This window comes from Drosophila navojoa, chromosome 4 (genome assembly GCF_054131105.1).
Source record: "Drosophila navojoa isolate 15081-1374.11 chromosome 4, UAZ_NAV_1.0, whole genome shotgun sequence".
Classification (NCBI taxonomy): Eukaryota; Metazoa; Arthropoda; class Insecta; order Diptera; family Drosophilidae; genus Drosophila; species Drosophila navojoa.
The window spans coordinates 2,565,340-2,580,000 of record NC_142892.1 but is presented as its reverse complement, the minus strand read 5'-3'; the positions used below and the strand labels follow the sequence as shown (position 1 = coordinate 2,580,000).

The following is a 14,661-nucleotide window of genomic DNA, read 5'->3' as shown; positions in this document are numbered from 1 at the left end:
GCGTGCTGCTCGGCTCCTTGGCGGGCTTCAAAGGCGCAGGCGATGCTGTTGCTGCAGCTGCTGCGCCTGCTGCTGGTCCGGTTGTGGGTGGAACGGATGCGGCTGCTGCCGTTTGCGGCGCTGCGGCTGAGGAGTTATTGGAAGACGCCGAGGTAGAGCTGGCAGCTGTGGCTGAGGTGCTGCCAATGGAGTTGCCCGAGTGCATTGAATGCGGCGGTGTGCCGCAGCTGCTGCTCACGCTGCTCGCCGTGGGAAGCACATCGGATTCGGTTTTAATGCTTTGCTTGGGCGCGGTTTCGCTGACCAGCTCGTTGAGCGCTTCGGCCAGCTTGGTGGGCACCAGCTCCGCCTTGGGCGCAGCCAGGGCAACGGGTCGCCTGAAGTCAGCCGCATCCAGCTTGGTGCCAATGCTAGAGTCGAAGTCATCCAGCAGATTGTAGCGCGACGGCGAATTGCTCGCCGAGCTAAACTCCGAGAAGCGCGGCGTGTGCTCCAGCCAACGATTGATGTCCTTTAGCGTTTGCTCCGTCTCCACATCCAGCGCCTCCAGATTCGCATTGCTGTTGGCCGTGGCTTTCTGAGCCGCAGCAGCTGCTCGTTTGCCCGTCATCTTCTTATTGCCCTTTTCAGCGGATTTTTCCGCTGGCTTCGGCGGCGGCGGCATTTGCTTGTCCGCTCGCTTTTTGCTGCTGGCTTTGGTGCTGGAATCTTTAGTCTTGGCATTGCTGGCACTATTGCTGCTAGCCGACTTGACTGCATCCTTGCCAGCCGACTCTGTTTTAACGGCTGGCAACGGAGGCGTTGACGTTTTGGGCTGCGCCGGTGGTGGCGGCGTCAAATCCCGCAGCAGTGGCTTTTCAATGCTTTTTGGTGTCTCTGCTTTCTTGGGCTGTTTCTCCACGGGCTTCTCTTCCTTCTCTTTCTCCTTCTCCTTGTCAGGCTTTTCCAGCTTGATCGACTTCTCTACGCTGCCGCTGGACTCCTTGGCATGCTTTGGTTCTTTGCTTTTACGACCACGTTTATGCTCCGCTGGCGGCTCTGTTGTATTTTCACGCTTCTTCTTGGAGTTGGAATTGCTTTTGATACTCGTCGATTTGGAGTCCTCGGAGGGCGCTAGAGAATTGGATGCACTGGAATTGCTTTGAGCTGCGCGACTGCGTCGATACTTGATCACATCGTATTTGTCCATGAAGGGCAGCAGCATCTCCAGTTCCGCTTGCTCGGCAGCTGCGGCTGCTGCAGCCGCCGCCTCTGCTGAGCTCTTCTTGTGCTTGGCACTGCGCGACTTGTCCTTATCCTTATGCTTATCCTTGTCCTTTTCCTTGTGTTGCGTGCTTTTCTTGTCCTTCTCTTTCTCTTTCTCTTTCTCCTTTTTCACCTCTGACTTCTTGCCGCGCTTTGTGGCCACTGGCGAGGGTCGACGTCGTCGCTCATCGGAGCTACTGTTGCTGGCTAGGGACATGAAATCGGATTCCGAGTCCTGATCGGACTTGTCGACCTCGTGACGTGCGCTCAGCTTGGAGGTCTCCACACTGGTCACCTTTTTCACTGTTGTCAGCAGCTCGGAGAGATCATCGTTGAGCGCGCTCTTTGAGTATTTCTTGTGCAGATCCACCTTGAAGGGCGACATGCTGCGCGATCGTGAGACGTCGTCATCGTCGTCATCATCATCGTCTGCATCCGCATTGTCGTCGTTGTCGCGTTCGTCATCGTCCTCCTCCAGCTCTGCAGCAGATTCTGCCAGCGCTGCAGCAGCTGTTGGTGGCAATTGCTTCTTATCAAACAGTGGACTGTCGTCGTCCAGGTCGTCCAGCTCCCGCTCGCCTTTGCCACGACCTCGTCCTCCCTTCTTGCTCTTTGGCTGACGCTTCACAGGCGTTGGTGTCTTCACCTTCGACTCGGCGGGCACCATTTTCTTCTTTTGCGCGGCTATCGTGCGCGCTGTCGGCTTCACCAGCGATTTCACTTTGGCCAGAGCCAATTCTTCATCGTCGCTCGACTCGGGTTCAGTGGGTGGTGGATTGCTAGCTTCCGACTCGGTTTCCGTTTCGGGCGTTGACTTTTTACTCGCCTTTTTGGTCTTTTGTGTTTTGGTAGTGGGCTTCGAGGAACTGGTGGCCGACGTTGACTGCGAGGACTTGCTGCCTTTGGCTTTGCGTCCACGTTTGCTCGACGTGGCCAGCTCTGTGTCCTTTTCCCTGTCCTTATCCTTGTCTTTGTCTTTGTCTTTGTCTTTTTCCTTAAGTACTTTGTTACTTTTGCTCTTCTTGATCACAGGCGGCGGTGGTGGCGGCTCCGGCTGCAAGTCCTCCTCATCCGTCTCCGCATCTTCATTGTGACCCATGTCTCTTTCGGGTTTTGTTTTGGTTTTTTTCTTACGCCGTTTATCCTTCTCCTTGCGTTTACGTTTTTGCGCGTGTGTTGTCAGCTCCGCGGCAGGCTCCTCCGTTTCACTGTGCTCCTCCTCCTCCGCACTTGTGTCCTGTATACGTTTACTCGACGTCGAGTTCGCTGAGGATTCCTTACCGTCGTCACCTTTCGCTTTCTTGCTGAAGTACTTCTCGCGGAATACATTCATTTTGGAATCAGCGGCGGGATAACTTAAATTCGGATCATCATCGTCGTCTTCGGAGAGATTATCGAAATATTTCTTGGTCGCCTTATCAAAGGCATCCTGCAGATTGTTGACCATTTCCGTGTACTCTGTGAAATGAGAGATTATTTACATAATTCTTATCCAGATATTTAATTGAGATATGGCATACCATTGTTGTGACCATTGTACAGTCTACAGTTGTTGACAATCAAGCGAAAATCGTTGCGAAATTCGCTGAACTTGTGATACTTCCCACTGTCCAGTTTATCCTCCATTTTGAGCAGGTCCATGGGTCTACGAAAGAAGTGAATTAATGTAAGATAGCTAGGATGTACTTGATATTTTTGTATACGTTACCTTCTGATAATTGAGTAATATCGCGGCGCGATATCCTCTTCAACGGGATCCATGAAGGGCCATGCATCCCGATGATTTTTCACATAGACAAGCACCTTATGCATTCCGATTTGTAGCACCTCCTCCGTTTCGGTAAAGCTAAGAATATTCGCATGATTTGAGGAGTTGTACGTTGAATTGTTGTTTGCTTTCGCTGATGAAGTGGTTGTTGTTGTTGTTGTAGTAGAGGTGGTGTTGGTGTGATTTGTTAGATGATGGGTTATGGGTCTGGTTACATTTGTTATGTGTGGTTGTTGTGTGGTGTTTGATGTCGAGGAATGAGATTTATGTTTATTACTGTTAATATGACTATGTGAATGGTGGGTGGAGTTGGTGTGGTGCGTGTGATTGGTGGTGTTGTGTGATGATGTTTGGGCTCCGTGCGGCGTTGTTGTTATTTTTGCTGCATTTGCATTTGCTGCCTCCGACGTTGAGTGGTTGTGATTGTTGTTGTTGTTGTGATTGTGGTGCGACGCGTGCTTATGGTGGTGGTGGTTGTTGTTGTTGTTGTTAAAGCTGCTGTTGCTACGGTTGGTACTATTTACATGGCTACATTTTTTGTTACGGTTATGATGAACAGTCAAAATGTTGTTGTTGGTTGTTTTTTGGTGGTAGGTACAAAAGTTTACAATACAAATGGGTAATAGAATGTTAATTCAATCGATATATTATATACAATTTGATGAAATATGATGTGTTGGTTAGTTGAGATAAGTGCAAGAGTTAAGGACATGCAATCAAAGAAACATAGAAGCAACACTACTTGAGGGAGTTACAGTAGGGCGTGGGATCTTAATTTTAAAATATGAAATACCCTTGCAGATATATATGCTCCATTTAATAATAGGTCTGTCCAATATTGATCATTATATATATTTACTTTAAGTAATTTAGAAGTCTCTAAGGTTTTTTTTTTTAATTAAAACTCTTTTTAAGAGTAATTTCCTTTAGCAACCATAGCTATTTACAATTTGATCAAACAAATTTTCTTGTATTTGCTTCCTACATGACAACTTAGCTCACATATCAAATCTTACCAGTTTAACTTTATAGAGAGTCGAGTTCGTATAGGTTATACATACATATCTGCAAAAGCATTTAAAAGACAACTAAAATATCTAAGCTCTGAGCTACTTTCAGTATATAAGACTTTGCTTTGCTATAAATCATAGATAAACAGTCTCTATAAGCCTTTTACAAATACATTTTACATAGATTAGTAGTAGATCTTAGAGATCCACTCATATAGAAAGTACGTATGCGTAAGTGTTCGTGAGTGTGTGCTGTTGGGGGCTTTGTTTGCTTAGTTTTAGAGTTAATTGAGTACTTACTCATCGGCACTCTTGTCAGAGTAGGCGTTGCTAATGCGTTCTGCCTTGCTGGACGAGGAGGCAGTGGAGGCGGCCGACGATGGCGTTCCCGTTGCTGTTGACTTTTTGCTTTTCGATGGCGCCTCCGATTTACGTTCCGCTTTGGAGGAGCTGCCAGAGCTGGCGCCAGCAGCGGCCTTTTGTTTCTTGGAGCGTGCCGTCGTCTCGCCAGAGGAAGAGGTGGAGTTGTTGTTGTTACTGATGCTGCTGCTATGTTGTTGCTGCTGTTGTGTGCCCGTTGGAATAAATATGTTGCCCGTTAGGGAGCTGAGTGAGTTGTTTGTTTGCCGGCCGGGCAACTTGACATTGGCCGCTGGCGCCATCTGCTCCTCCCGCTTGACAGCTGGCACTGGCGGCGGTGCAGGCTGTGTTGGCTCTGGCTGCTGGGGCTGCTGCTCCTCGCTGTCATGCGCGACGGGCGAGGGCAGGCTTAGATTCGCGATGCTTGTGGCGACCGCTATGGCCGCCGAGTTTGTATCCAGCAATTGCAGCTGTCGGCAAAAGTTCTCCTTATCCTCCGGACTCAATGAAGGAGTCTCTGGACTCTCGGGCGACAGCTGATGTTGTGGTTGCAGCTGCTGGTGTTGATGCTGGCGACTATGGCGTCGCTTGTGGTTCCGTCCACCTGTTGTTGGGTTGTTGCTGCTGCTGCTGTTGCTGTTGCTATTGCTGTTGTTGCTATTGCTATTGTTGTTGTTGCTGTGGTTGTTGTTGTTAGTGTCGTCGTCGTCTGTCTCAGACGCATGCTTGTGTCGCCGCCGATGATGATGATAATGCTGTTGATCCCGTTCACCACGATCTCTGTCACGATCGCGACGCTCGCGAGAGCGTTTCTTTTGCTTCTTGCCTGACTTCTTCTTCTTGTGGTGGTGGTGATGATGATGATGATGATGATGGCCCTTGTTCTTGAATTTCGCTGGCGATTGCGATTTCTCTCGCGGCGGCGGTGGCGGCGTACGAAACTTATCGCCAACTGCCTTTACAGAGCCCAAATGCTGATGCGGCTCGAGCTGTTGTTGATCTTCAAGTTGCGGCTGTTGTTGCTGCTGCTCGAGTTGTTGCTGTTGCTCTAGCGCTAGTTGTTGATGCTGCTGCTGTTGCTGTTGTTGTGTTTGCTGTTGCTGCTGTGGCTGCGGCTGCTGCTCTTGTGTCGACTCCTCGTCGTCGTTCTGGTCATCCTCTTCGGGCGACAAACAAAAGGTTTCCCTGTGGCACAGAAATTCGCTCGAATTAGTTGTTGTTGTACGTCTGAGGGAGCTTGCGTAAGTTGAAATACCACTAGCTGTTGACGTCGACTGAGAACTGAAGCGAAAAGAGCAAAGTGAGAGAGAGAGAGAAGGAAATCATGAGTAAATATTGCTGACAATTCAGAGGATATAAAAAGGCATTTAACTATTTTACAGTAGAAATCGCTTAAGACTAAAATTAAATGAGTATTAATATTATTGCCCTGATATATGATGACTAGTTACTTGGCTGAACAAGTTGATTAAGCATTTACAAGAAAATGAAATTCAGATACAGTGAATGCACACAAAGAAGAATTTTTAAGTTTACATTAAGTATTACAAAAATTAAAAAATAAAAACTTTTCAATGGAAATGGAAATTTTTGATCTCTTTTAAGGCATTCACTGTAGCTTCGTTAATTTGCAAAACGATTTTTACTGTTATGTTATATATATACTATGGAAAAGTCTGTGATTATTTGCTGCGTAGATAACATTGCTGCAGATGGAGGCCCTGTTCGATGAAAGCTTAATGGAATGAGGTGCCACAACAAATGTAAAACTTAAATTATGAAAAGTATAAACAAAATATAATAATTTGCAATATATCAAATATAGGAATAGTAAAAAAAGCATGCTTACATAATTGTTCTTAGTGTTTTGTTTTTTTTAAGTTTTTTTTCTGATTTTTTTTGTTTGCTTTTGAAAACGAAATCCAACCAATTCTTTTCAAATTATGGACAAAACTCAAATTAAGTGCGTGTCGCTCGATTATTTGGTCCAGTTGCTCTCAGTGTCTCTCAGTTTCTCTCAGTCTCTCTCTCGCCGGCGGCCTGTTGTTAAGCGTCGATGAGAATGTGTTTGGTTTTTCTATCTTTTTTTTTTTTTAAGTTAAATTAAGTTTCAATGACAATTCTTTAAGCAACTTGTTTGTTGTCTTTCAAGTAAATCAAATCGAAATGAAAACAAAAACAATTTCAATAATCAAACTTAAACAGCGGCTTTTGAAACTAAATATGCTTGGATGTGCGTGTGCTTGATAGTTCTGGCTGTTTGTTATTGTTGTTGTCTGTGTTGTGTTTTTGTTGTTGTTGTTGTGTGGTTGTTTATGATTGTGATATATGCTGTCCGCTTGTTGCTCTGTTTATAATACTGGACGTGCTAACCGTCTGCGTGAGCGTTGCTGCACCGCTGGCGGTGCCAAACTTGCTGAATATTGTCGTTCGCGACGTTCACGTTCACGTTCTCGCTCCCGCTCCCGCTCACGCTTACGCTCCTCCTCTTGGCGCGCCTTCAACTCCTCTTCCTGGCGCGCCTTCAACTCGGCTAGATTACGTATGCGACTCGAATTGCGCACTTGCAGCAGTCTGTAATCGAATGAGAATGATAAACTTCATTACTGAATGTATACAAATTTCGATAATGAGAGTACAGTTAGTCGCTTCACTTTTCTTATTGGCTAAAGCTAGGTTGATCCTAAATCAATCAAAGCAAATAATACTCGTTTCTTCATCTATAAAACACTTACTTTCTGCGTCTCAAACGTTCACGTTCGCGAAACAGCTGTGGCAGCTTGGGCAGAAAGTTCTCATCCAGTATTTGGAAGAGTTCACGTTCTTTACCATTCGTTGAGGTCTTGAATTTGGCCGCCAAATTTTGCCAGTCCTCTTCGGTGAAGCAAATCACCTGCCAGACAGTGCTGCTGCTGCCCAAAGCTGTATTTCCACTGGAGCCAATGGATCCTCCAGCTGCTGCTGCTGTCGATCCTTTGCCAGAACCGGAAGCTGTGTTGGCTGTTGGCTTATCCTCGCGATAGAGTCGCGTACCGTAGAAATACCAATATCCCGAATTTTTCGCGTCGTAGCCGAGCGGCTCAACGCGCAAACTGTCCGCCTCTAGATTACTGAGTATGACCTGCACATCGACAGAGTCCAGGCGAAAGTGACATAAATCGTGTAGAATTTGTAGGCGCTTGCGAACGGGCAGCGATTGAAAATCTATGTCCGTATCAAAGTGATTCTCTGTCTGATGCAGGCGACACTGTTGGCGCAGAAATCGGCGCAAAAACATTTGATAATTGCTATGTGTAATCTCATTGGCTACCGACTGTAGCGCATCGCAGCCGGTTAAAAGGCGTACAATTAATTCGGGCACTAAGGCAACTTGATCCTCATCGCTGGTACCATCGGAGAGCAGCGCCGATTCGAGGTCCTGCAAGCGAAATAGAGAGCACCATAGTTAAGTTATATTCCAATAGCGATTCCATATATGCAACACTCACCTCAATATCAATGTCTGGCAAATCGAAGGCGGAACTAAACAATGAACAGAAATGCGAAATACACGGTATCTCCCACCATGATTGTATGTCTAAAATGCAAATATATTAATAGATAAGTAAATCCATTGATTCTTCTTGGTTGTATGGCTGGCTTACCCAATAGGCCAATGAAAGTAGAAACCATTTATGTATGCTTTATGTCTTAGAAACTTGGTTGTCTTCAAGATTAAATTAAAAACAATTCCAGGGCGCGGTTGTGTTTGCTTTCTGGTCGTTCCCTGTTGCTTAATTATAAATTCGCTTCACAAACTCTGTGCAAGAAAATTAGTAATAAATTCATTTAAATACAATTTAAATCAAGAGTCTTTTTCTGACATGCAGTCAACTGATATATTGATATTTTGACTATATATATTTAAATTTATATTTATGTATTTTAAATGCCACACAGCTCCTCATCAAATTTATATACCATACGGCCAGGGTATGTCATGAACAGAACACATGTACTCTAACTCAATGGCGGCAAAAATATAAACGCGTGTGCAACATGTGTGCCTGTGTGTGTGTGTGTGCGTGTGCATGTATGAGCGTGTGTTGTTATTGTCAATTTGTTTGAGATACACAAACAAACACGGCTGCTTATCAATTATCAAAAGCGCGCGCGGCGTAAATTGCGATGCACACACACTGTTACATTTTTGAGAGAGCACCCACACACTTGCGTTTTGGGAGAGAAAGAAAGTACACGCGCACCCCTTTCGCGCGCTTAATTTCAAGAAGAGAAAATCAAAACAGATGGCCAATAAACTAGGCCCACAAACAAAAACGAGTTGCCTCCCGCATGGGCGGGAGTGGGACGACCATATATGCGGCCAGTGTTGTTCAGCGCTAGTTGTGCCGCTCACTTTTTTCCACAGCACTGTTGATTTCTCGGCTGGTCGATGAATTCCGCTCCCTTCCCCTGCTTTCATACTACAGTTATTTTGCCTGCTGTCTGCACTTCTATTTTCTTTTCTTGCATTTTTATAATTAATATGCCCTTTCGCTGAACGCCAATCGGGAATGTTTTTAAATAAATTACGCGCGATTTTAGGACAGCAGCGCCCCTCGAGCATGCGTCGCCTTTGACACTGCCTTGTTGCGATGCTACGCTGTGGTGCTGCTGCTGCTACTGCTGCCTCTGGCTGTGTGTATATATTTTTTCATTTGCGCTTTCCTTTTGCCGTAACAGTGAAGCACGCAATTGGTCGACAACGGCTGTTTAATTATTATTGCTTTTAATTATTTAGCAGATGTATGCACTTCATGCACTCAACGAGCAATAGCAGATATTGCTGTTTTTACTTCAACTTGCTTTCTTTTTCACATATAAATAAAATTAATGGACGTATGAACCTTACCGAACGACAGAATTTAAGCAATGCGCCTCAAACTGTTGGCAATATTGCCCAAACTGTGCGCTGTTACGCTCTCTATTGGACTGTTACATACTATCGATATATCGTGTGCGCATGTGTTTCGACTAAGTATCGATTCATCGCTTCAAGATATTTTAATTTTATTTCTATAATATAAAAAATTTTATGAAACAAATTCGTTACAGTGGTAATTTTGAATAAATTTGTTGTTGCTCTCTTTATAATTACATACAAACTAAGTATATTTTTGGGAAACGGCCTGGGTTAGCTGTTAACTGATTAAAATAAATTTGAACTATTTATTTGCGAGCATAACTAGACTTAGTTTCCGCAAGATGTCTCCATATATTTACTCATACCATCGAGCCTCTCGTGTTTCAAATAACACGCAACAGTGTGCAACAAATAAACAACTGGCCAATTACACTGGGATCCGTATACCAAAATGTGTTGGGTTAACAGCCTGGGTCCTGGGTTCGGTTCAAGAGCGGGAAGTTTTCTTGTTATTTTTTTTGTAATGGGTTCTCTTTTTAACAACTGAAAATTTTGACTGAGTTGGAAATATGTTTTCAAAATTTCAATATGTTTAGACCAAAAAAACTTTTTTTTTGCATTTCTTTGAAGTTGCACATCTTCATTAGAGTTGCAATTAGGTTAATAATCGATAATTCACAAGTTTCGAGTAGTTTATGTTCGAGCCGCTGTGTTTTGGAATTGAAGTTCAAAAAGCTATGACTTAAAAAGTAAATAGAAAAAGCTGCACGTGTGCAATCCTTTTTTTTTTTTTTTTGTTTCTTGCCCGCTGTCTTCCAATCGGTCGTCCTTTGCTGGTATAAGTATCTACGAACTGTTCTTCTGCAAGGCGAGCATTCGCTGTTGCTGTTGCTGTCGACGCAGGCGCTGCTGCTCCTGAGCTTGTTGTTGAACATTTCTAATGTGGACATTTTTAATCAATTTGTTGTTATTCCTGGCTGGCTGTTGTTGTTGCTGCTGTTTTTTGTCTTTGCGAGAGGATGGATGCTCCATGTTGGGTCCCTTTTGACGTTGATCGTGAGTGAGTAGAAATCCCGTTAACTTGCCGTCCCATATAATCAGTCGAATGGGTACCACAGAGAGAAATTGCAGTTTATATGGCGGCTGCTTCAGATTCCTCTCAGCAACCAGAATAAAGTTTGGTGCATTATGCGTATCAATGAGCACTCGCTGCATTTTGTAGTTAATACTAATGACATGGCCCGATTCGAGAGTAACCACATTCATCATATGCTGAAAGATCTCCATGACCACGGCACGCATATAAACCACCTGTCGGTTGCTCACGTACCGCTTGAAGAACAAATTGCTAGAATCATCGCCCGCTTGCTTGGCATTATATTTGCGGTCATTTGCAATCTTTGTCAAATGATGCAGTTCTTCTGGAGTGCGTTCCGGTGCGGTACAGTAATTCAAACCGGCGGCAAGCAGGCTGCAAAATCACGAAAAGGAGTATTTAAAAATAGGAATGTGGTTCACAAATATCGATAGACATTTAAATGATAGCCGATATTAGCGATTCTCATTATAACTGTCAACACTGAAAATAGTTTTTTAAGTTGTTGAGTCAGTGAAATGCAAAAATAATTTGACATTATTTTAGCAGTTTAAAAGGTGAGCTTTTGCTATTGTAAGGTGAATTATGTTCAGAGTGTCAAAACTAGCAAATTTCGAATATAATGTAATATGGCAATTCAAACATTAAACATCCCTCTATGAGAAAATAAAAACCAGAAAGGTACTTACCGATGCACCATAACATCCGGATAGCGTCGAATTGGACTCGTAAAGTGGGTGTAGATGGGTATGGAGAGGGCGTAATGCCATAGATCGGACGGTTCCGTTTTGCCATCGCTGCATATATAGCTGTGAAAAAAAAAAGAAACATGATTAATATCCTGTAATAATATACCTATAGATTTATGCGATCAAATTTATATTGCCTCTCATGCTCTACAAATGCTTTCAAAACTTTACAGGGTATAAAATTCTGCTATCGGTCAACTTACGTGGCACGCGCCATGGGCTTCATTAACAGCTGGCTTAGACACGCCGACATAGCCACCGGATCGGCAGCCTCCTGGCAGATTTTTTGCATGCTCGCCTGCAATGCCTTCGAGGAGCTGTAGTCCAGATCTAAGCCGTGGGCTTGAAGCTTCTCACGCAGCGATCTCAGGGACTTGGTCAGAGGAGGAGGATGATTGCGCAGCACCGCAATTTTGGGAAACGCATCGTGGATGAATTTGGCCACCGCCTGATTGGCCAGCAGCATGAACTCCTCGATCATGTGATTCGCTTCCCTCTGTTGCTCTATCTCGAAGCCAATGGGTTCGCCTTCCAGAGGATCCAGAGTAAACCGCACCTTGGCATTGTTGATGGTGAGGGCGCCATTGTCGAAGCGTTTGGTACGCATATTGGAGGCAATGCCATGCAGCCAGGTAACTCTCTGGACTATATCGTTGACGGTAAAGCCGTTGAGGATGTTGGGAAAATCGTCCTCGGTGAAGGGTTCACTAGGATAATCGATTATCTTCTGGGCATGCTCGTACGCAAACTGTGAACATGAGTTAATGATGGATCGCGTAAAGGCTGGCTTGCCCAGCTGCTTGCCCTGGCCATCCATGCGCCAGAACACAGAGAACGAGTATTTATCCTCCCCTGGCAACAGAGAGCAACGGAAGCACAGCGTCTTTGGCAGCATGTGAATCACCTCGTTAGCTAAGTAGATCGAAGTGGAGCGTTCCTTGACAATGTTGTCTAGCTCACTGTTCTCTTGCAGATAATGGGAGACGTCGGAGATGTGCACACCAACCTCAAATTCATTCTCGCTGATCTTCTCTATGGAGAGGGCATCATCCAAATCCCTGGCAGTCAACGGGTCAATGGTGAAGACGCAACTCTTGCGCATATCACGGCGATTTACTAGATCATCAGCTGTTACGGCAGGCGCTGCGTCGGCGTACATCTTATTGAAGCGCTCCTCATACGGCACAATGTCTCGCAAACTGTTATGGAAGAGAATGGCCTTCAGTTCGCTATCCAGATCACCAACACGTCCCAGCGGCTGCACCAGCTCCGCAATGCAATGGCCATTCGAGTCCGTCTCCAGTATGTGCGCCAGGTAGAGCAAGCCGCACACCTCGTCTATCTGCTTGCCACCCAAATGAGCAGCACAGCTGGCCTGTGGTATATAGACCATGGGCATGCGTAAATCAAAGGGTCGGAATTTGTAAAAGAGCTCGTCGTCGCAGAGCTTGGTGGGATTGGTGAAGGAAATGTTGCCGACGATCTGACGTAACTCCGTTTGCTTAACAATGGCAATGACAAAGGCTTTGGGACAATTATCCGAGGCAATGACTGTCACACTGTCATCGTCCGAGTCCTGCGATTCGGTCTCATCCGATAACTCTTCGTCCTCAGCTGCGAAGGGAGAGGGAGAGCGTGAGTGAGAGAACGTTAGCTGCTTTCCGAATGCTATATATTTACCCAATGATAGCGATCCCTTGCCACCTATAATGGCGCCCGATGACGCATCCGTTGTCTTGCTCACTGCGGCGCCCACATTCAGGACAAAGGCACGCACTGTATCTCCCTCGAAGGCATACCGCCTGGCCACGGGCAATAGGACGATGCCATCACGCTCAAGTGTCTCGCGATCCGTCGACATGGTGATGAATGCCTGGCGATTATTCTTCCGATTCACACGGATCTCCTCCTCGACGATGCGACCATAGCCAGCTGCCACCAGGCGTCGAGCATGCGTCTCCAAGTCACCATAGTCACCCTTGAAGACCAGCTCCTGCGGCAACTGCTGCTCGCTGCCCACATACTGTTGCACGATCTTATTGATGTACGATCGCATAGCTTCCAGTTCGGTCTGCAGAGATCGAGGCGTATTCTTATCAGTGCGCTTCTTGCGGTTGCGATTGCGCTTGCGCGGCGATTGAGCGCCAGAATTATCCGACTGTTGTTGTTGCTGCTGATACTGCTGCTGCTGAGGTGTTGCAGCTGTGCTGCTGCTGCTCGTGGTAGATAGATCTGAGTCACGTCGTGAGCGCAGCACCTCACCGAAACGCATTTGATTCATAGGATGTACTTGATTTGCAGGCAATCGGGCAGTTGATCGCTGCTGCTGCTGTTGCAGTTGCAACTGGTGTTGCATCTGTTGTTGACGATGCATGTCCATGCCACCATCGATGCGACGCGCGATGGGTGCTCCCGACAGGCGCATGAGATTAGCTGTCATATAGTTGTTTGCTCTGTTCAGTGGCTGACCATCTGAAAAATTCAGCCAATCCAGCTGGGCGAGCACCTCATTTTGGGTTATGAACTGCTGGGCGTGCGCCTTGATATCGGGGCTCAGGCAGGCGAGTCTTAGCACAAGCTCCTTTAGAGCATCTACCTCGCCGTTGAGCACTTGGCGAGATTTGCGCTTCCTCTTTTGCTCCTGTTGTTGTTGCTGCTGCTGCTGCTGCTGTTGTTGTTGTTGATGCGTTGGCGGCATGGCTGCAGCTGTTGTTGTTGCTGTTGCTGCTGCAGCGGTAAGACTATGCATGGGCATACCGTAGGAAGGCATGGGATAGGGATAGCCAGACATAGGCAACGGCATATGAGTCAAATGATTTTGCTGATGCTGCTGTTGCTGTTGCTGATGCTGCTGTTGTTGCACATGATTCGCCGTGGCAGTTCCTGTTGCAGCGGCGACATTGAGCGTTGGCATTGAGCGCTGCTGCGGCAATTGCGTTTGCGACTGTGAGACATAATTGCGCATAAATTGATTGGCTTTTTGCTCAATCAGGGGATAGTCCGAGGTATTTGGCAATTTGGTTGCAAATTCCTTTTGCGTTTGCTGCAGCCGCGTGGCCAGACGTTGCGAACGTTGGCGTAATAGCTCAATCGCAGTCGGATAGTCAGATTCGGTATCAAGTTGTTGCTGCTGTTGATGTTGCATTCTGCATGTCGATGGTTGCAGTGGATCCGTTACAGCACTTTCTAAGCTCCCTACGCTCGACGTTTTTGACATGTTTAAAAACAGTTATTGTTGCTGCACACCAAAACGGGTTTGTTAAATAAAAAATACTTGTTTTTTTGTTTATATCTTGGCAGCGTATTTCACATGCTATGACAACAAAAACCCACATTCGATTCAATGAGGCGCAGAGCGTGTTTTCCTCTCTTTGCGCATAACGTCACAAATTTGTATATGACCTTGGGAGCCAAATTTTACCTAACTTAATTTCAATTGTTGAGCCATATACACATTAATATGATCTAAATGAAGTTTAACAAATGACCCTTAAATATAAAACAACAAAAGATGCTTAAAACTATGCTGG

The 14,661-nt window shown here is 45.7% G+C and overlaps 2 protein-coding genes across 2 annotated transcripts in view; both read right to left on the bottom strand.

The window, feature by feature from the left end:
* Nucleotides 1-9,367, bottom strand: part of dikar (CECR2 histone acetyl-lysine reader dikar) — a 15,070-nt gene extending 5,703 nt beyond the window's left edge. The window contains exons 1-9 of the mRNA XM_089258812.1: nucleotides 9,275-9,367; nucleotides 8,028-8,182; nucleotides 7,872-7,960; nucleotides 7,119-7,801; nucleotides 6,757-6,957; nucleotides 4,324-5,664; nucleotides 2,954-3,541; nucleotides 2,766-2,890; nucleotides 1-2,703 (exon numbers count right to left, since the gene is read on the bottom strand). The exon at nucleotides 1-2,703 is cut by the window's left edge and continues 1,680 nt beyond it. Of these exons, the coding sequence (XP_089114938.1) occupies nucleotides 1-2,703; nucleotides 2,766-2,890; nucleotides 2,954-3,541; nucleotides 4,324-5,664; nucleotides 6,757-6,957; nucleotides 7,119-7,801; nucleotides 7,872-7,960; nucleotides 8,028-8,055 (5,758 nt within the window). The 5' untranslated portion in view covers nucleotides 8,056-8,182; nucleotides 9,275-9,367. The remainder of the gene's footprint in view (nucleotides 2,704-2,765; nucleotides 2,891-2,953; nucleotides 3,542-4,323; nucleotides 5,665-6,756; nucleotides 6,958-7,118; nucleotides 7,802-7,871; nucleotides 7,961-8,027; nucleotides 8,183-9,274) is intronic.
* A 48-nt stretch (nucleotides 9,368-9,415) lies between these two features.
* On the bottom strand, nucleotides 9,416-14,624 carry Dis3l2 (Dis3 like 3'-5' exoribonuclease 2). Its single transcript, XM_030383604.2, has 4 exons — nucleotides 12,812-14,624; nucleotides 11,335-12,745; nucleotides 11,072-11,191; nucleotides 9,416-10,757 (listed from the first exon to the last, which is right to left on the bottom strand). The coding sequence occupies exons 1-4, from the start codon at nucleotides 14,346-14,348 to the stop codon at nucleotides 10,133-10,135; spliced, it is 3,693 nt and encodes a 1,230-aa protein (XP_030239464.2). The 5' UTR covers nucleotides 14,349-14,624; the 3' UTR covers nucleotides 9,416-10,132.
* Between the last annotated feature and the right edge of the window lie 37 nt (nucleotides 14,625-14,661).